This window comes from Salvia hispanica, chromosome 4, assembly GCF_029641045.1.
Source record: "Salvia hispanica isolate PSC_SH4W2 chromosome 4, Shi_PSC_v1, whole genome shotgun sequence".
Taxonomy (NCBI): Eukaryota; Viridiplantae; Streptophyta; class Magnoliopsida; order Lamiales; family Lamiaceae; genus Salvia; species Salvia hispanica.
The window spans coordinates 46697470-46718503 of NC_142695.1; the positions used below are offsets into that span (position 1 = coordinate 46697470).

General features: G+C 34.7%; 1 protein-coding gene and 2 pseudogenes across 2 annotated transcripts; all 3 read right to left on the reverse strand.

The window, feature by feature from the left end:
- Positions 1–1284: 1284 nt before the first annotated feature.
- Positions 1285–2064, reverse strand: LOC148929301 (protein CORTICAL MICROTUBULE DISORDERING 3 pseudogene; annotated as a pseudogene).
- Positions 2065–2979: 915 nt separating this feature from the next.
- LOC148929302 (uncharacterized) lies at positions 2980–10152 on the reverse strand. The gene is made up of 7 exons (XM_089056785.1): positions 10062–10152; positions 9396–9533; positions 9057–9316; positions 3957–4167; positions 3794–3873; positions 3614–3712; positions 2980–3036 (listed from the first exon to the last, which is right to left on the reverse strand). The coding sequence occupies exons 1-7, from the start codon at positions 10150–10152 to the stop codon at positions 2980–2982; spliced, it is 936 nt and encodes a 311-aa protein (XP_088912911.1).
- Positions 10153–11963: 1811 nt separating this feature from the next.
- Positions 11964–17244, reverse strand: LOC125195243 (uncharacterized; annotated as a pseudogene). The gene is made up of 6 exons (XR_016137554.1): positions 14713–17244; positions 14536–14635; positions 13833–14460; positions 13689–13747; positions 13389–13456; positions 11964–12612 (listed from the first exon to the last, which is right to left on the reverse strand). The product of XR_016137554.1 is annotated as an uncharacterized LOC125195243 (transcript).
- Positions 17245–21034: the final 3790 nt, after the last annotated feature.

The window sequence follows — 21034 nt, forward strand, 5'->3', positions numbered from 1 at the left end:
GTGGTATAGCACTGAACGGATCTAACAGCAAGACGTGTCTTTATGCTATCTACTGAAAGACTAGGTCTTGATAACATACTATTTCTTAATCTACATATGTTAGCATTGAGCATACGGTATTGATTATGCACTACTTTGACTTATCAAATGGTGCGGGTTTTTCGCAACCCAATAATCATGATATATTGGGTAGTGGTGATTAATATCTAGCGGTGCTAGGATTGCTATTATGTTGAAACGTGCGCGAGGTGAGTCTCGTTTGATAATGTCCTCAAGAGGAGCTCGAACAAGGTTTTATTATTCGGAAAACTGGCCAGTTGGAGTTTTATTACTCTATGAATAATAAATAAATGATTCTTGCTGAGTCCACTCTTGGAATTAATAAGATATTAATTAATTAAGTCCATAACAGACATTAATTAATTAATGACTTAATTAATTAATGGACATTTATATCTTAAGCGCGGGTAATAAATAATAAACAAAGTGGAAATCCGAATTACTTGTAATTTCGGATTTGGATGGGGAGAGTTCAATATTACTTCTGTAGTGGTTGCTCGTAATATTCCAATTAAAGCTTGTATTAAATTGTGGGTTCAATTTAATTAGTAAAAAGCTAATTGGGGGAGCCCATATCATAAACCTTCCATAGATCCCTGTCTGGGCCTAAAAAGAACTTAATATAAATAGGAGAATAAAGGAGAGACAGACACATAATTTAAGTTTATTTGAAATTTTCGATCTCCTCTCTCTACAGAAGGAGTCGAAATTTTCAGCTTTCCTCCGTGAGAATTTTGTGTCTTCTTTATTCGAGTCCTAATATTTGATAAGATCAGTCCACCACCCTGATATCGAGATACAGTTCGGGAACCAGAGAGATGATCCGTGGTCTAGTATTGAAGATCATCACGTGGAGAAGGCGCGAGCAATCGACGATTCTTTGGAGAATCAAAACGGTAACTCTAAACCGTAGAAATCATGTTTAGGATTTACTTTCTTTGAGCATGAATTATTTGTGTTCTAGCATGCAATTATCCGTTTAACATGTGAATTGATTGATCCCATAATTGGTCAAATAGATCCGTGTCTGATTTATTTGTTTTGTACAAGTCTTCCGCTGTGCAAGGGGCACCAAACCCCAACACTCCACCCCTGGTAGAATTAATATCCACATTCTCCACCTCCTCCACTTCAGCAAAACCATAGTTCTCCACCCTTCGGCTTCCCCTTTTGTAAACGAGCCATGGTCGAGCTCGGTTCGTGTCACTTTGATGACGACTCATATCATATCGACGGAGCGGGCGAGGAGGACCTCTTCCCTGATTTGGCCGCCAGCGATGGATCCCTCTCCGCCACCACAACTTTCCTTCCAGCTGCTGATACCGATCTCTGCTTCAGCGACCCCGACGACGAAAACCTTTGCGAGACCTTATCCGATCCAACTCTACTACCATTAGAGGTATCATCTCCGCAATTTGCAGGAACATTCACATTAACATTCTCCTTTTTGGGGGCAATTACATGCCTGCCACCCTTTCCCTCTATGGATTTCCCCTTTCCCTCTGCGGATTTCTCCTTTCCCTCCGTCTCTTTCTTCCCCGCCCTAGACAAATAGGTAGCGATGGGGTCAACGGAGGAATTGGAGTTGGAAACCGGCTGAATAACAAATTCGTTTTTGGAAGGGGAGATCCGAGCAATTACGGGTTCGGGGGATCCGATGAAGGGCTGGCGGCCGGCGACGGGCCGGAAGTTGACGGGCGTGGGGACGGGAGGGGAGTCGAAGTCGAGGAGGAGGCGATCGAGTTGCACGAATTGGCCTAATTGGAGGTGATCGTTGAGAATTAGGTCAGTGTCGCGGCCGGAGAGGGAGACGTAGGTTGAATTGAGGGAGTCGGACAGCTGGACATAGAATACATTGTGCGGCCAGAGGGAATCGGCGGCGGAGATAGCGAGGAGGATGCCGATGACCTGGAGGAGGGGGCTGCGGTGGTCGCAGGTGACTTTGATGTTGGAATTCATCGACTGAAGGAGCTTGAGAAGGATTCCGGGAGTTAGAGAGGCCATTTTGTAGAGTGGTGGAAAGGGGAAGGGATAAGAATTGAAGAGATTGAATGGTTTAAGAACTTTGGTGGAAGTATTTTGGAAAATGAAAATTAGTTACTCCACAAAATGAAGGCCTCGGTTATAGCAGTGCCTTGCAAATATTATGACATATATAAAATGCAACTAGAAAACTATTATCTTGACACGTTGTAATGGCACTTATTGCACGTGTGAGGAAAAAAATGTAATAATAAGCAAAGTGTGAAGATAAATCCTTCTTTATTACACTAAAAAAAGTGTCAAGAAAAAACTCTTGTCATCACAATGTATAGTGTCATAAAGTATTCTTTTAAACTACACTATATAAATTCACGAAAATTTACAAATCAACCCCACAAATATATATTATTACAACTTCCCACATATATTTATTTGATTTATACTTTTGACCTACAAATTGCTGTAATTTGTATTTTCATCCTATAAATATTTATAAATTACATTTAGTCCTTCAAATTTTTATATTTACATATTTATTAAATACATATTTACGTTTCCACTTTCAATGTAAAAAAATCATATTAAATTGCTATTAACCATCCAACAAAATTTAAATAAACAACTAATTCAAATAAAATGCTAAATTTGAATAACAAAAATCCAATGTCATAATGATCTTACATAAAAAACCTACGTGCATAAATAGTAGATTTGCATATTTGAAGGTTGGCATTGTAATGATGCGTTTGCAAGGTGAATTCGGTTTATGGAAAATCTGAGGCAAGGAAGGAGAAGTCTGGCATTGTAATGATGCATCTGCAAGGTGAATTCAAGTCAAGGTTGAGATTTGTTAGTATACCTTGAATCTGTACAGGATTGTGTTTCCTAATTGGAATAGGATTATGTTTCCGAATTAGGATAGGATTTTATGTGTGCCTATTTATATGGGAGTAGGGCACATAATTTTGTGATCTGAGATCTGACAGATCCAATCTGTAGCCATAATCTGAAAACCGCAGTCATAATACAATTTGTTCTTCGTTCTTGCCCGTGGACGTAGCCAACACAACGTTGGTGAACCACGTAAATTATGTGTCTATTTACGTTCTTTTGTTTCTCGATTCACAATTGCCCTATTTGTCATAACAATTGTGAACATTCATTTTATAATTTTGTGAACAGGCAGCAATGGTGGAACGTAGTAGTCAACTTCCCGAAGATGCCGAAGATCAAATTGCTCCAAATTACATATTTTTCCAAATAATGGGAAAGGACAAACCAGGCCAAGTAAGGATGATGGACAAGGGAGTGTGTCCAACAGACCGTTTGCTCTGATAATTTGTTAGGATCGTCGACTGCAACAAACGTTTGATATTGTCCGCTTTGGGTCAAGCCCGCACGGATTTGTTTTTGGGTCACTCCCAAAAGGCCTCAAACTAATTGGGTTGGACAGGAATTATATACACCTTCCAACTTCCCTCAGACTCCCGATGTGGGATGGAGTTTGTACATAACAACAATGAAATTGCATAATATATTCCATACAATGGGAAAATATAGTGCAACATACAATTTTAGTTGATACATCATCACTCGTGTTTCCACTCGAAGAAACAAAACAGGAACTAAAAAGTTGAACACGGGTTGGGCATCGTTCGTGTTCCTTTGTCTAGGAATATGTATATTGTTAGGATACTAATATGTCATAATAATAATGATGAAATTAAACATAGAAAAAAGAAAACATTACCAATTTTTCTTTAACTTGTGCAAATGAAGTCTTTCTTGTAGTTTGATTCATTAACTTCTTTGCTCGAACTTTTTGGTTCTCTTACTTATTTCCTAATAGCAAGTCAAAAATCCAAATGATTAGATTCATAGCTTAAATGAAATATCATTATATAAAGAAAAACTAGAATAAACCTTTGCATTCTCCGTTCTCCAGTAAGTAAGACAATTGATCCATTGATCTTCTAAAACTCTGTCATCCTTGTCATGTATTAAAAGCTCGATAGGTACATCAGCCCAATACCTCGTTTTCAAATAATGCTTCCAACTTCTCCATTTAACTCCAATGGAGGCCACTACCCATTTCTCAGCAATGGTAGGGACAGTGAATCGTGCCTTAGATAAAGACATACATTGTTATAACTATATAATATATATATATATATATATATAGGGGAGCATTAAGCTCCTTTTACCCCTTTAGATACTATTTCCTTCTTAATATCAACCATTAGATGGATGGAATGGACGGACTAGATTAAAAGAGTAGATCTGATCCCGTGTTGCATTATTAGTTCATTTTTGTGCATTATAAGGGTAAAGCTGTAAAACAACAATGGATCCCACGCGTTTCAAAACAGAAGGCATGATATCAGCGGGATATTCATTGAAACAGATTGACCTTCCATCCAATCACTCTCTCTCTCTCACAATACCTCTCTCTTCCCTCAACCCACGATCAAAACCCTTTCTCTCTCATTTCCATTCATTTGTGAACCCTTCCGCCGCTAAAATCGGAGAATCTCCATTAGAATAGTCGACTGTTGCCGCCGTAACACCCTTGGGCGACGAAGCAACATTGTAATCGGGGGGAGATTTTGAATCGACAACAAGGTAGGGTTCTAAAAGCTTCGATTTTTGGTACTATACCAGTTTGAGTGTTGTTTGTAGCCGGAAAAACATCATATAGTCGTCGATTCAGAGTTTTCAACTAAAAACAATGACGATTTTGTCATACATTTGGTCGACATTTTTGAAAATCGCTACTTCTTTTTCATGTATTTTTGTTTTTTGTTCATTATTCAACCTTTTAGTAAATTCGAGTTCTGGATTTGGGCTACGATCGATTTTATTTATCCGAAACACTCTTACCTTTTCTTGGTGGTGCAGTTTTTCCTGTACAGGGTTTTCATTTTTGGTTAGGGTTCTAGGAATTATTGTCTTTTATAGTTAATTATTGCCCAACCAATTGTGTGTTTCTCGATGTTGTAGAAATCTTATTGTGTTGTGTTTGTTGGTCTGAAAAGCAGGATAACCATGTCGAAGAGAGGAAGGCCGTTTAAAACACAACCAACATCGAATGCAGGCAATCTAATTAAGCATATAATGTGTGTACATTATATTAGATGTTGGTGTATATTATGTTGTGGTTTTAAGTTAAATGTATTGGTTTCATAGTATGCTACGAGTTCTGTTAAGTTTTGGCTGTCCCCCCGAAGTGTTGGTGTGTTTGAGTAGGTGTTTTTGTTCATTTTATGCATTATTTGCTTGGTTTGACACAATATAATTCTTTGGAAATCATTACATTATTCTGTGTAAAAGTGAAACATTATTTAAGCATATTTATGCATTACATTCTTTATCCAGATGTGAAACATTATTTCAGTTCGTTTTTTGCATTATTTGCTTGGTTTGACACATTGTAATTCTTTGAAAATCATTACATTGTGTAAAAGTGAGACATGATTTAAGCAGATTTATGCGTTACTTCTTTATCCAGATGTGAAACATTATATTAGTTCGTTGTTTGCATTATTTGCATGGTTTGACACATTATTTGTGTGATGCTATACATTACTAAGTAGTATGTTGCATTTTTTTTGTATGCATTTGACAGATGTACATTATTGGGTTAAATTTATGAATTATTTTGTTGATATTGTACATTATTCATTAATGATGGCATTAGGATATAAGTTAAACTATACATTGGTTAAATTTAAAGTTTTGCATTATTTATTCATTTTGTAACATTAATTAGCAAGATTTGTGCATTAAGGAATACATATGTGAAACATCTGTGTCTTATTTTGGTCAGCAACTAAGCAGCATTGATTTGATTTTGAGGAAGCTGTAGTCGATGTCTTCCAATCGCATTGGCCCACAAGCTTCAGCATAGATTAGCCGAGGAAAAAGCAAAGACTAGTACAACCCGTGAAGATGTTGAGCCTAGAAAACCTAGAGGAAAAAAGGCAAACCATCTGTATTGTCGTCGCACCCTAACGGAGTATTTGAATGCTTTAAAAAGTCTGACTCCAAGGCAGAAAGAAGCTGTAAAGGAATTGCGTTGATAACTTATGTTGGAAGTTCAGGTAGGGACTTGTTGCGTAGCTCGTTTTAAACAATATCAAGTTTTCTAAACTTGTGGAAATCCAATATATATTTTTGTATTAGGTGATAATATCATTATCTTAAACCATATAATGGATGAAAAGTAACGTATAATGCACAGTTTGAAATTTATAATGTATTATATGAATAACATAATGTATAATAAATTAGCTACTTTTTAAAACTTCTCTAATGGCTATAAATGAACTAATAATGTATGAAATGTGAATAATAATGTATATAATGTAATGAATGTGACTACTAATGTATGGAAAATGATAGTGATCGAATGAGCTAAATTACATATTTTATAACAAACCTTAACCAATCATGTGATAAATAATGCACTTTACAGTACTAATTGCGTATAGAGAGTTATTTGCTTCGTTACAAATAATGTACAACTTTAATAATATTAATGTACAACGACATAATAATAATGTACTATATGTGAAGAATAATGTAACTGATGTCAGTATCAGGTAGAGATGTAATATTGCGTAAAAAATAAAGTTCTTGTAGCTAATTATGCACTAATAACATAATAATAATGCATTTTTATTAATGCATATAATGTACCAAAATGTACGACTAATGAGAATAAGTTAATGGATAACAGACGAAGACTAATCCGAAGAACAATAAAAATAAGATGGGATAGAGCTTCGTGATATTAAAAAAATCATCAACATTTCCTTTTGCCCTTGCGCAACGCATTCTCCTTCTCCATCTCTTTAAGCATTGGACAATTTCTAGAATCGTGACGGCCCCATCTCATCGCAAGCCTTACACCGTCTCTAAGGCCTAGCGGCCTCCTTTATAGCCTTTTCTCTCTTGGAAATCATAACAAAAACATATCAGGAAAAGTATACATTACATAACATATATTGTACATTACTAATTAGCTAAACTACATTATACTTAAGTATTTGTACATTATATTTCTGGGTTAAAACTAAACTCTAGCAGAGATGACAACTAAACCCTATAGGAATGACTTAAACTCGTGAAATTTGACGACGGTTGTGTTACTTACTCCATGCTATACCCTGGCCCCAACGATTTCTAAACCCTTAGGGAAAGGATTTAAGTTGCGCCAAAACATCAAACACAGTCAATCTTTCTGTATGAAATAACAACAAAAAATTATCTAAAACATCTACATTATACATTACAGTACATACATCGTTCATTACTGATTACATAAATTACATTACACATAGATATTTGTACATTATGTTTGTCAGTTAACACTACTCCCTAGCAGATATGATATCTGAACCCTAGATTAATGACTGAAACTCGTGGACTACGGCAAACGTTGTGTTACTTAATTCATACTACACCTCAGCCCCAAGGATTGCTAAACCCTAGGAGAATAAATTAAACTAGCACCATATAATCAAACACTGCCAATCTTAAACTGCTCATGAAATTGTATAACTCAACCAAACAAAAGAGTCAGATCAAGGATTACTGCTGCAATCGGTTTTTAAGATTACAAAACAGTTTAATACTCAAAACAGGAACAAATTACATTACCTTCTTCCATTGTTGCAGAACAAGAACAAAATTCACGACGGGTCCAACTCTTTTGATTCGTGTAATTCACGACGGCTCCAAATTAACGACACATTCACGACGCCAATCTTCATACGTGTTATTCTGATCCCATACTACATCCTAGCCCCAACGATAAATAAACCCTAGGGGAAAGGATTTTAGTTGGGCCAAAAAATCAAACAATGCCAATGTTACCGTATAAAATTACAACAAAAACTGCTCTGAAACTTATACATTATAGTACATACATCGACCATTATTGATTCGAAAAATTACATTACACATAGATATTTGTGCATTATTTTAGGAAGTTGAAACTACAAAATAGATTACATGATACCTAAACCCTACGGGGATAAATAAAACTACTGCCAAGGATTGAAAGAGAGTCATACTAAACAATACTGCTCAAATCAATTTTTTTTTTAAGATTACAACCACGTTTAATACTCAAAACAATAACAAATTAAATTACCTTCTTCCATTGTTGGCGAACAAGAACAAAATTCAAAAAAGGTCAAACTTGAGAGAAGTGATTCATGACTGAAAGAAGTGATGGCTAAGAATTCTTGTGAAATTTGAGAAAAGTGATTCACGACTAGGTTGAGATTGAGATATATTGGAGAGAATATTCAACGGAGAAGAAAATATTTCAGTTTGGAGAGAGAAGAAAGATCTCGTCTAATTCTATGAGAAACCGCTGTGATTTATTGAGAGAAAATCAAGGAAGTTTCCAAAACTAACTCTATTGTGTATTCCTAAAAGGCCCTGGATGTTTTTTTTAAATATTTTAATTAATTTCATGTGGCAATATTTTGGGCCATAAGATCTTGATATTGAACAGCCAAGATTAAATTGAACAATTGAACAAAACATATAAAAAGGATATGAATACATCCCTATATATATATATATATATAATTGGCAATGTTCTGGAATAAAAAATAGATCACATTAACTTGTAAGAGTTAAAGTAAAATAGAACTTAAATAACAATTAAGAATTCAGAATAATGTAGTGTGATCATCTGTTCAAAAATGTACTTTTAGCAAAACTAGATCCAATGATTTAAACAACATGCAAGAACACACATATATGTGTCAGCTTCACATCAAGTATTAAGTACTAAATATATGTGATAATAGGATTACCATGAAAAGTGAGCATTAAAAAGTCATGTCAATGCATGTCAAAACATAAGCCACATGTTAAATAACATAACAAATGCTTAACAAGTGTAGTAAACGAGAAATCTAACGTAGTCCAAAAGCATAGAAGGATTAAAGAGCATGATAAATTAAATAAACTACACTCTTTTGAAATTTTATTACCTTTACGAAGTCGAGCATGTCATATTTTTTCCCCTTTGGCATGGCACGCCAATTATTAACATCTAATGGACAATATCTACCATTTCTTGCAATTGAACCTAAGAAATGGCAAAGCTTGCTCTTTTCAGCACCGATGGGCTGACCAAACTCATTATACTCGACAGAAATGAGTGGTAGGTTTGGAGGGCGGCCCCAAATATCTGACATATAGGTAGGGCCTCTGCTTTCCTTTTCAATAGTTTCATGAACTGATGCACTACCTTTAAGCATAAAAAATATATGATTAGTCTACTATCTAAAAGATTAAGGAGCTTATTAGAGTGTGTGATTGCCCATTACCATCCTCCTCTTCTTCTTCGATGTCGAGACTTATATCCTCATTTGGCAATGGTGGCACACTCCTATGGATATGGTTCGAATATGTGACCATATTCACAGCTTCTTTATTTATGCTCATTGTTGTCTTATTTATAAAACCTGCTAATCATTATAACAATTTATATTAAAAATATATGTTAACTACCTAACAGTATCGTACGCTAAACAAAAAAGATCAACTCAATTTGGCTGATTTAAATTTTCACAAGGATTACAAAAATTACTAGTAAAGAATGAAGTTTTTAACATGTAGTACTTTATTTTTGAGACATTCGAAATAAAATATTATATTATGTCATTGAAACGGATGAGTGGTGATTATAACTCTATTATTGAAACTTAGTTAATGATAAAAGGCCTCTCAAGTTAACCACTACTAGAGATAGCAATGGATCTACGAAATCCTAATTCGACGGGTTTACAATTTAACTAGACAAAGTACTAAAAATAGGAATAATTGAGATTACAGTGCAGCAAAAATGGAGTTTAAGGGTGGAATTATTTGAATCTGGATGTTATATTGTTGTCAGAATAAATCCATCAGATTCTATTTAGTTTCACTATTTTATCGAAACATATAATGATTTTCCTTCCCTACTATCACCTAGAAGCCGAGCATTTTTTTACCTTCGCTAGATGTAAACCTTTGAGCTGATAGATTCCTTTCCTCTTGTAAACGAGCACTTTTTTTAATCTGCTTCCCTCCTTTAGAAGCCATATGTAACTACATACATTGGAATGAAAGTAAGTATAGACAATAGCTGGTAAAATGATATAGTGAAACTTGAGATCATTTCATCAAACACTTGAGGAGTAAAACAAAAATTAGTTTAAACTTGATCACATCGCATATAAAATTCAATTGAAACCTATAGTATGTGATTAAAACATATAATCTATGTTAGCAACAGTAGATTATCTTTCCCGTGAATATATTATATCATTCGTTCTAAAAATAATTTCATTGAAAAAACTCCCCTTGCAAGAATCAAACGAAGGTCTCAACTTGATTTTCTTCTCGTTCTTGTTCTCTTTGCTAAACTATAGATAATTGAGAGTTCCTGAATGTGCTTGGGGTTGTGGGAGGAGTGGACGGTTGTAAGATCCATGTTTAATTTGGCGCTCAATGTTTCTCCCGCTCAATCCATAATCTAGGGTTCCTGATGTATTCTTCTAATTTATGAAACTGAAACCGCCGAATGGAGTGATTTATTAGCTTTTTAAAGCTATAGTTATCGATATCTAAATGCATAAATTGGATAAATATTTTAAAAAGGAATTAGATATGGTACATATCGATATGTTTGTAATAATGATAAAATAATAGAATAATTATTCCACCAATTGTCTAAATACATGTTCATTTTATTATAATATTACAAAATTAATAATCATCAATATTAGATATGGTACATATCGATATAGACATGTTTGTAATAATGATAAAATAATAGAATAAGTATTCCACCAATTTTCTAAATACATGTTCATTTTATTATTTAATATTATGAAAATAATAATTATCAATTTAATAATCATCTCGTCACAATGCGAAGATTATAACACAATCTCACAATTACACCATTGTGACTTATTTAATCCTAAGTAAATTCTATTATAGCTTATTTCCTATTGTATTTAAATATTATTTTGTCTAACGCATCAAACTCCGTCGTAATATATGAGAAACAAAATGGTCATTTTCCACCAACAATTACTATAAGTCCTGAGTTTACCCTCAGTTCTAACTAAGATCCGTCGCTCGATTATCTTAGCTCGACTCTCCAATTTTTCGAATAAACTTATTTCTTGCATTGCTTGAATTTGGTTAGGATATCAATTGGGCAACTTGGGGTTCTTGAGTTTGAGCTAAAATTTAATATGGCGGGCTTGCAACAAGTCAGCCCAATATAGCACTGGACGATTTCCGTCTTTCTCGAGGCGACGTCACAAAGCAAATGAATGGCGACGTCAAAAGCAAAGGGAGGGACGACCACACCCTCCTGGCCCTTCCTGGATCCGCCATTGGTAGGAGCTCCATATATTCTTATTTATTCTACCTTTCTTATATTACGAATTTTAATACATAAGTATTAAAATACAAAAAAAAATTACGAAAAATGGTTGTAGTGTTATAAGTGAAAATTGAGTCTCACTTAGTTATAAAAAAATTTTATTAAAGAATAAAGTGACTAATTTTTATAGACAACCTAAAATTTTAATTCAAAACTATGTCATTTATAAAAATAATAACATACAAAAGTTCACAAATGCAATAACTATAATATTTTATGTATATTTTATACACAAAACAATTGCAATGAAATATTAAATCATAGTAATAAAAATGCACATTTTAGGCTAATTTAGGAAAATTAACTTTGAGTTTTATAATTTTATATCACTTTTCATCTCTTTAGTCCAAATATATCTGTATCCTTATTTAACACATTATTATTATAAAGAAAAATACATGACATGAGTACATTTTTATATTATTTTCATGCATAGTGAATAAAATACAAATAGTGAAAAAATATATGATCACTTTATTTTTTTTAATCAAACGCCTTCCCGGCGGAGTGTTAAGTAGGAACCTCATCCCATATATATCATAACAAAAAAATTTTACAATCCAACAAACCCAAAAGTGGAGTGCCCAAGAAACCATATATAATGAAATAACAAAAATCTATGCCAAGTAACTAGACAGAAAGAAAGAACAAAATCAAAACTATCCTCACCAAGCTACCAAAACAGCCAAAAGAATGTCAAGTGCACCTAAAATTAGGAATACCAATCTGGTCAAGTCTCACCAAGGCTCTAACTGTGGCCGGGACTGACCTTCCTGTGTATCTTTTGGCTCCACACTCTCCTTTCCAAGGGACACCAGCAAGTCAGCTGCTTTGTTGCCTTCTCTGTAGATATGTGTTATCCTCCAAGTGAGACCCTTAAGTGCGATTCTGATATCTGTCATGGTGTGTCTCGTCTCTGCCGGCCCAAGCTGACCCTTATCCAGGATTGAACACAATATTTCTGCATCCGTTTCCATCCATAAATGCCTACCATACCTTCCAACAGACCCTTCATCTCAGCCTCCAGCCCGGAGTTTGCAGCTAGTGGCAAACAGAAAGCCTCCACAATTTCACCAAGGCAGTTGCGATATATGATCATTATCCTATAAAACAAACAAAACAAAAAATAAGTGATTCCAATGTAAGTGATAAGTGGAATTAGAGGAATATCTATCAAAATCTAAGCCAACAAACGTCAAAATGATTAGTTAACACAATAGTGAAAAAGAGAAATATCTATCACAATGACACAATCTAAGCCAACAATTAGCCAAATGATTAACTAACACACCACTAGAATGATATATATCACTCATTTGAATAAACTCTTAAATGTACAGACCTTCATGCGAAATGTATAACATATTCTTATTGTTAGATAAAAAATAATTGTTTCCCTCCTCCGTATGCAACGCTAGCAGCACACTTAATTTTGCTAGCGATCAATAAACGACTTGTTCATAAGATCGATGGCTGTATCCATGAACTGCCACCACCATAACAAATAACTCGATTAATAAACAAACATGGCACACTAGTGTTAAGGTATTTTTTATTGAAAAAAGCATATATCAACACATCCATCATGACATGGCTTCACTATAAAATATAGACAGTTAGCAGACACATAGAAAGCCCACTTATTCACTAATTTCCTCAATTATCCATTCATCTACAAGCTACTCTATATAAAATATAGCACAAAATCTGATCTTCGTTCCCTTCTTTAGAACACGTCTAAAAAGAGTATCCCCTGAGCTAGTTTAGCTGGAATTTTTGACATTGTGAGGTACACAAATAATCAACGAACACTTTCTCTTTCTTTTTATTTTGTTCATGTTATAATCAAATGTATATTATTGGAACTTAGTCAACTTACTTTGCCAATTGACTTCAGTTCCCACCCAACTGGTTCATAAACTTTAAGTCCACTTCTATTGGCCATACCTGCAAAAGTAAAAAACAAATCAGCATAATATATCAATAAAAAAGTTTAAATGAGACGCGTTCAAATGTTACTATTGAATACTAAGACATTCCCAGCCTCGAGAATCTGGAGATATTATATCCACACAAATATTTGGTTTTACTGCAAAAAGCTACATATCAAGCAAAAAAAATTACTTCATTAAATAGAATGCATGTCTTTTCAACTTGTAGAATATCTATCTAGCTATACCTTTTCTCCTCAGCGTATGTCCCTTTCCATGTTAGCATTTAGAATTCTCAAGCTCCAAACTGTTATAATTCTTACAAGCATTTTAAAGTTGATTTTGAACTGAAAAAAATAGAATAACATAATGATTACAAATTTTGAGATCACCTGATATGTCAACCTCAGTTCCATCGACGTCGTCGCGAACCCAACCAAAGTCACCAGATTCTACATTATCAGGAGGAACACAAATATTACTTTGTAAGTAAGTGTCAACATCAATAATTGGTTCCATGTGATAATTAGTTCGTGTTGTAGTAGAGACAACTACTCTCCATTGTGAATCTGTAGGATCCTCAACATAGAAAACTTGCCCAGCTTGGGATGCTAGAATAAATGGTTCATTGTGGTTTGTCACATTTGAAAAATTGGCTAATGTAAATCCATTAGCATCCGTCTTCAGTCGTTTACCTTTTGACACCCATTCACAGTCAAATAATACAACTCGACGTCCACTACCATAATCCAACTCAATGATATCTGTTAGAATTCCATAATAGTCCAACTCACTTAAGATTAGATTTTGATCTCTACTACTTGAAAAACTTGATGTTGTGGCCTTTACACGGACCCCACAATTTTGTGTTTTCTTCGTACTCTCCAAATCTTTCGTGTGAAACCTAAAACCATTTACGATATACTTCTTATATTTCACTCCAATAAAATTAGGCCGGCGAGCAACTAATTTCAAATCTCTTAATGTTGGAGTTTCTGCATGGATGATTAACCTTTCGACCTATTGAAAGAAGTTAATTAATAAAAAAACAACACTGTATTAACCATTACTACATTTTTGGAGTATATATCTTACATATTGAGCAAACCAATCAGCAAAGCTTTCACTGTGGATGCGTTCCAGCTGATGGCGTGCAACACGAGGATTAGATTGTTCAACTATTGCCCAATGTTGCCTGAAATTATACCATTAACCTTTTCAAACAAAAAATTAGAAATATTACAATAAATAAAAGTAGGCCTGATAACTTACTCAATATATGGTCTTACGGCCTCAGAATTGAACAATACATATTGATGTGCTTTCGTCAATGTTTCATCATCTAATCTCATAGCAGTTCCTTTTCCAAGAGAATGACCTATGATTGGAAATACATCTAATCCAATTATTGCATTATCATTCACAGTTTCATTCCTCGATGGTTGATTAAACTTCGACTCCACGCAGCCAGCCAAATACAAAGAACAAAATGTCAAACATTCTTCTGCTAGATATCCCCGAGCGATTGAACCTTCAGGTTTGCTCCTATTCCACACATAGGATTTCAATGTGCCTAAATATCTGTTTAAGAAAACAAAAATTAATATGCATTATGAACAGGTCCACATAACTTCACTTCTGTTGCCAAATGTACAGTGCACCATTACATCGAAGAATGATGGTGGAAATATCTTCTCCAATTGACAAAGTACCACAACAATATCTTTCTCTAGTCGAATGACATCAGCGGGATGAATTACTTTCGAACAGAGTTCTCTAAAGTACTCACTGAGCTTAACTAAAGGTGCGCGTACGGACTTGGACAGTGTGTTTCGCAAGGCTATAGGCAACAACTGTTGCATCATAACATGATAGTCATGACTTTTCAAGCTTAACAATTTTGGCGGCTTTAGGTGAAAACACCTTGAGATGTTTGATGAATAACCATGAGGAACTTTAATATTTTTTAAAACCCGACAAAATGTTGTTCTCTCCATTTTGCTCATTGTAAAAGCTGCTGCAGGTAAATAAATTTTACCAGGACCTTTTGAAATTGGATGAAGTTCAGGCCTAATTCCCATCTGCTCCAAGTCTTGGCGCGATTTATAATTATCTTTAGACTTACCGTCTAAATCCAATAATGTGCCGCAAATACTCTCACAAATATTTTTCTCTGTATGCATGACATCGAGATTGTGGCGGACAACATTATCTTTCCAGTATGACAACTCAAAAAATATACTCTTTTTTTTTCCAACCGAAAAGCTTTGGATTACCTTTAACTTGCTTACCAAACTTAACTGTGAAGTCTTTCAGCTCATCCATCACCATATTACCAGATTGTCGTTGTGGTGCTTCTCCATACTCAACTGTGCCATCAAAGAGTCGTCTATTCTTCCGAAATTCATGTTCTTTAGGTAGAAACCTCCGATGCCCCATGTAGCAATACTTCCCACCGTGTTTTAGTCTGAGAGAGTGTGTTTCTTTATTACAAACTGGGCATGCAAATTCACCTTGGGTACTTCATCCAGACAAATACGCATATCCCGGAAAATCACTAATTGTCCATATCAATGAAGCGTGTAATTGAAAATTTTGCTTTTTTGAAGCATCGTATGTTTCAACTCCTACTTCCCACAAATCCTTTAGATCTGTAATTAGGGGTTGCAAATAAATATCAATATTATTCCCAGGAGCTGATGGACCAGGAATCAATCAATAGAGATAACATAAGATAAGGCTCTTTCATGCACATCCATGGAGGAAGATTATAGGGAAACAATATGAAATGCCATGTGCTGTGTGACACACTCATATTTTTGAAGGGATTAATTCCATCTGATTCCAATCCCAATCGAACATTGCGAGATTCCTGAGCAAAACTAGGATGCAAGGTATCAAATGTGTTCCATGCTGAGGAATCGGCAGGGTGTCTCATATACCCATCCTTCGTAAGATTTTCAGCATGCCATCTCATGTCAGATGCCGTCTTTGTAGACATGAACAATCTTTGCAACCTTGGTTTGACGGGAAAATACCACAATACGTTTTGAGCAATCTTTCTTTTCTCACCTGTGGGATCTGCATCTGAAGTACGCCATCTTAGCTGATAACATGTGTCACATTTGCCCCCTAATACAGAGTACAATCATTTTGACACGCATCAATATTTTCATAACCAAGTCCTAGTCCTTTCATCAATTTCTCGGCTTCATAATAAGACTTTGGTAGATCAACCATGGCATCTGGAAAAGCTTCTCTTAATAATTCCAAAAGCATATCAAATACTTTATTGTTCAAACTCCCAATACACTTTAAGTGCAACAGACGGATTATGAATGATAGCTTTGAGAATTTATCACATCCTTCAAACAATGGTTGTTGTGAACCATCAATCAACTTATAAAATTCTCTTGATTGTCCATTAGCAATTTCTGCATCTATTTGAGATCTAGTATGTTCGTCAGTATATCCATCTTCATTTGGAACTCCAAAGGCTTCATGAACTAAACCTTGCATATCATCACCACCCAAAGTATTATGTTGATTGTCACACCTAGATGAGCGACTACTAGGAAGTTCTCCATGAGCTATCCATTGGGTGTACCCTGGAATAAATCAGTCAACCGTCAAATGTTCAAATGCCTCATCTCTACTCACGGATATACCGATCCCACAACGTTTACATGAACATAATATCTTATCATTCATGCTTGAATTGCGAAAAGCATAGTCCAAAAAATATTCAAGTCCATTTTGGTATTCCGTTGTGATTCTTGACTTTGTCATCCAACTTCTATCCATATTGTTTTAATAAATTCCACCAAGCCTATATATGTAATAATATAAATATAGATAACTATGTAAATTAGAAAGTGAATTGTAAAAAAACCCCAAAAAAAAAATTGTAATCATATTTATGTTGCAAGATTAGTCATGTTCAAATAACCAACACATATGAAATTCATTAGCACACTATGTGCACAAATATGCTTGTGTGCATTCAATAACAAAAACACTAAAATGACCTAATTATCATCCCCATTAAGTACAATAGACATTGTTCACCTATTTATTTTTGAACTTATGAGGACCACAAAAGCAATGTATGTTAGGATGTGTTTCATGTATAGTTCTAGTAATTTTGTTTGGTCAAATTTCTCTATTTTGCTTGAACAAAAATTCTAGTGGCTCTAAAAAATTTAGAGAGAAAAATTCAGACTATAATGCAAATGAATTATGGTTGATTTTAGATTGAGGTTCTAGAATTCAAATATACATAGAACATTAATTAGCAAGGGAACTCTTGTGCAAAAAAAAAAAAAAAAAACTACAAAAACCTAAACTAATTAGTAGGATAGGTAATCTTTTTTATGATTCAAGACAAGAGAAAGATGAGATGCTGACCTGTGAAAGAGAAGGCAAAGCACAGCAATGGCACGACGTCCCTTTAACCGATAGAGAGTGCACACAAATAAAAAGATTAAATATCTTTCGGACTCAAATGGAGAGAAGTGTGGAGAAGGATACCAGCAGCTGCGACAAAGAGAGATTTAATTACTGGTAAAATACCTAAGATAATGAAAACTAAGAGTAACATAACTGTGACAGCAACAACAATGCAGCGAGAAAACAAGAACTTTTTATTCCACTTCAGCCATTTTTTGATCATCATTCCTTATCCATAACTTTTTGTTAAGATTGTGCACACACATCAAACTCTACATTCCTATCAAATCTATAGGAAATGTATAAATATTGACAACTTAGCAACTTAGATAATGAATGATAAGATAAACTACTAATTTATTCTGGTCGTGCTCTAATTTACAAGTCGTTAAGACATTCATTAGTGAAGTAGCTGGGAATCAGTTATATGTAAAAAAAACTATTATATGTAGTGAAAAGCAAAAGTTAACTAATGGAAATAAAATAATCCTCTTAAAGAGGCGGTGGCGGACTGTTGTTCACAAAATCTGATCCCTTGAAGGTATTTTTACAAAATTACAAAGACTCCTAACTGTTACACTCTGCAAATTAAAATCTTTGGCTAGAAAGAATACTGAATAACAAAAGGATAAACAAAATCTAAAAGATTACTACTATTACTACTTAAACATAATAGCAAGAACTCCTACTAACAATGACATTAAAATAAATTTACTAATAAATCAAATCTAAAAGATGATAGTGGATATTCATTCTTCTTGATCGATATCAAACTAAACAAAATGTCATAATTAAAATCAAGCTTTATTGTACCTAGATCAACCATTCAACTACACTATATTTATTTAATTATACAATAATCGGTTGATTGTGAATGAGAAACACGCATCCGATAAAAAGTTGTAGGACAAAAATAATTATCATAGAAATTCTTATAAAATAAAGCTACTGAAACAAAATTTAATTGACAAGCTAGGATTTTTTTGGAGTGATTTAGGATCAAGGGAAGATGATACCTGAGTGAGAAGACAAAGCACAACACTGTCGTGGTGGCACGAAAACCCTTCGGCCGAGATAGAGCACACAAGAACACAAAGATTGGGTTCTTTTGGACTCTAATAGATTGGTCGATGTCAAGAATGATAGAGCTGTAGGGATGAGAAAGACAAGTGATCTAGATTATTTTGTTCTGTAACTTTGACAATTTGGTGAGGTGATACAGGGGAAGAGACGATTGTCACTGAGAACCAGCTAAGGACCGGGTGTCGTCCGCCATTTTAAACAGGGGAGTGAGTATCGAGACTGTGAAAGAAAAGGGCGGTGGGAGAGAGGAATTAATTGGGGGTAGGAGTGGAGAGAGTGTTAGGACTTAGAGGGAGAAAGGAGCGAAAATTGGAATTTCGTTAAAAATAGATTGTGATTCATTTTGACTAGGAATTAATAGTATAATAAATCTTTTAGTTTTACGAACTAATATTTAATCTAAAAATGATATCATATTTTGATTTCCATTATCTATTTAAATTTATATCTAAATTTAAGTTTAATATTTAGCATTATAATCATATGACACGTAATAAAATTGTCATTAAGTGAATCCTCTTTTGACATTTATTTAAAATGCAACAATAATAATTATTATAAATGTCAGGAAACCTTGATGCAATAATTGGATATATATATTGACATCTTTTATGAAGTGCCATATTGTAAGTGTGAGAATAGCTCATTTTTCTAGTAGTGGATGGACACGCTCGAATAATTATGGTGATACTCCTGGGTGGTTTCGGTTAGCTACGACGCTTTTGGGTTGAGACTTTATCTAGGTGGAAAGTAAAGGTGGTATTCTACTGACTATTAGGCGTAAAAGTAACAGACATGTGGTTGTGTTCGTGAAAATAAGGGACAAGGTATCTCAGGGACATGTGAAAAGAAGACAGTTACTAAATTGGTAAATATAGACAATAGGGTATATCTGGTGGCTGGGTGGCTTTTTGACAGGTCTGGAAGGTACAACTGAAAAGTAAAAAAACAAAAGCAAAAAGTAACTAAAAAGCAAAAGTGGTCCAAAGCAAAAGTTGATTTTGACGTTTTCTTCTTCACCAAGTATTAACAGAAATCATATGAACATAAACTCCATAGCTAAACTCAGATTTATGACTTCAAACTCAAGATCCATTAATTAAAATGCTCAAACTTAAGATGAACGGCTGGAACTGCAGATTACTTCTACTGACTAACATGCAAGGTGGTAATAACAACGCCGAACAAGAAACTCATGCACGAAAATTTAAACTGAAACATAACTACAACCTTCGATCAACAATTCCATATTTAGTTTACTCAAACAAAAATATGTGTAAACACTTAGAAATTAAAAGCAACGACTAAATCTAACTTTCCAAGGCAGAACGAAGCAATTTCAAACCAAAGAGACATGCGAAATAGAAACTTCATAACTTAAATGTTCGGATCTTCACGAAATACTTCAAAAGGCAACAAGAATTTATGTTTGCAACAGACCCAACGAAGAAAGCAAGTAAACATTAAACTAGGAAAGTGATTAAAGATTGTTTATGCCACTCCGGGCGATGAAACTGCTATACTGCGACGACAAACTAGCTGGAACGATAGGACGATGACTCTCCCATGGACTTCTGGACTTAAGGTGACCATGGCTGTGGCGAGGAACAAGAAGATTGTGGACAGTGCTGAAGGAACTGATCTGAGAGAACTCTAACTAACCGTGGTGGTTGGACTTTCGAATTTCGAACTCGGAACTCTTTCTCTCTCTCCAAGTGGCTTCTTTTATAGGGAGGCTTGCCCTTGCTTTTAGGGTAGACTTCCTTTGCGAATTGACTTTTTTGCCCTTGTTATTAATCATCCCAGCTATCCTTCTTCTCCATCTCGAGCCTTTTCTCTGGCATGCACCCTGGTCAGTATTGCACCCTTTTAGCGCTCTTTTCACATGCGTCGTCCGAATTGTTTCCTACTGACTTGGACCCCTTATCCTGCACACTTAAGCAACTGTTTTGCAGATAATACATGTAATTCACGACATACTGACCTAGACCTCGTGCTGAGGAGATGTCAGGAGAATAATTTGGTCTTAAACTTTGGGAAATGCCATTTCATGGTGCCGGAG

Bases quoted from the DNA above. Each gene is read 5' to 3' on its own strand.
- LOC148929302 (XM_089056785.1), bottom strand. From the start codon at position 10,152: ATGGCTTCTAAAGGAGGGAAGCAGATTAAAAAAAGTGCTCGTTTACAA. The intron at 3,713-3,793 runs GTAATGTTTTCT...ACATATTCCTAG, and splicing joins CACAAGTTAAAGAAAAATTG to ACAAAGGAACACGAACGATG. The intron at 3,037-3,613 runs GTATGTTGCACT...TTATGGCTACAG, and splicing joins ATGATGTATCAACTAAAATT to ATTGGATCTGTCAGATCTCA.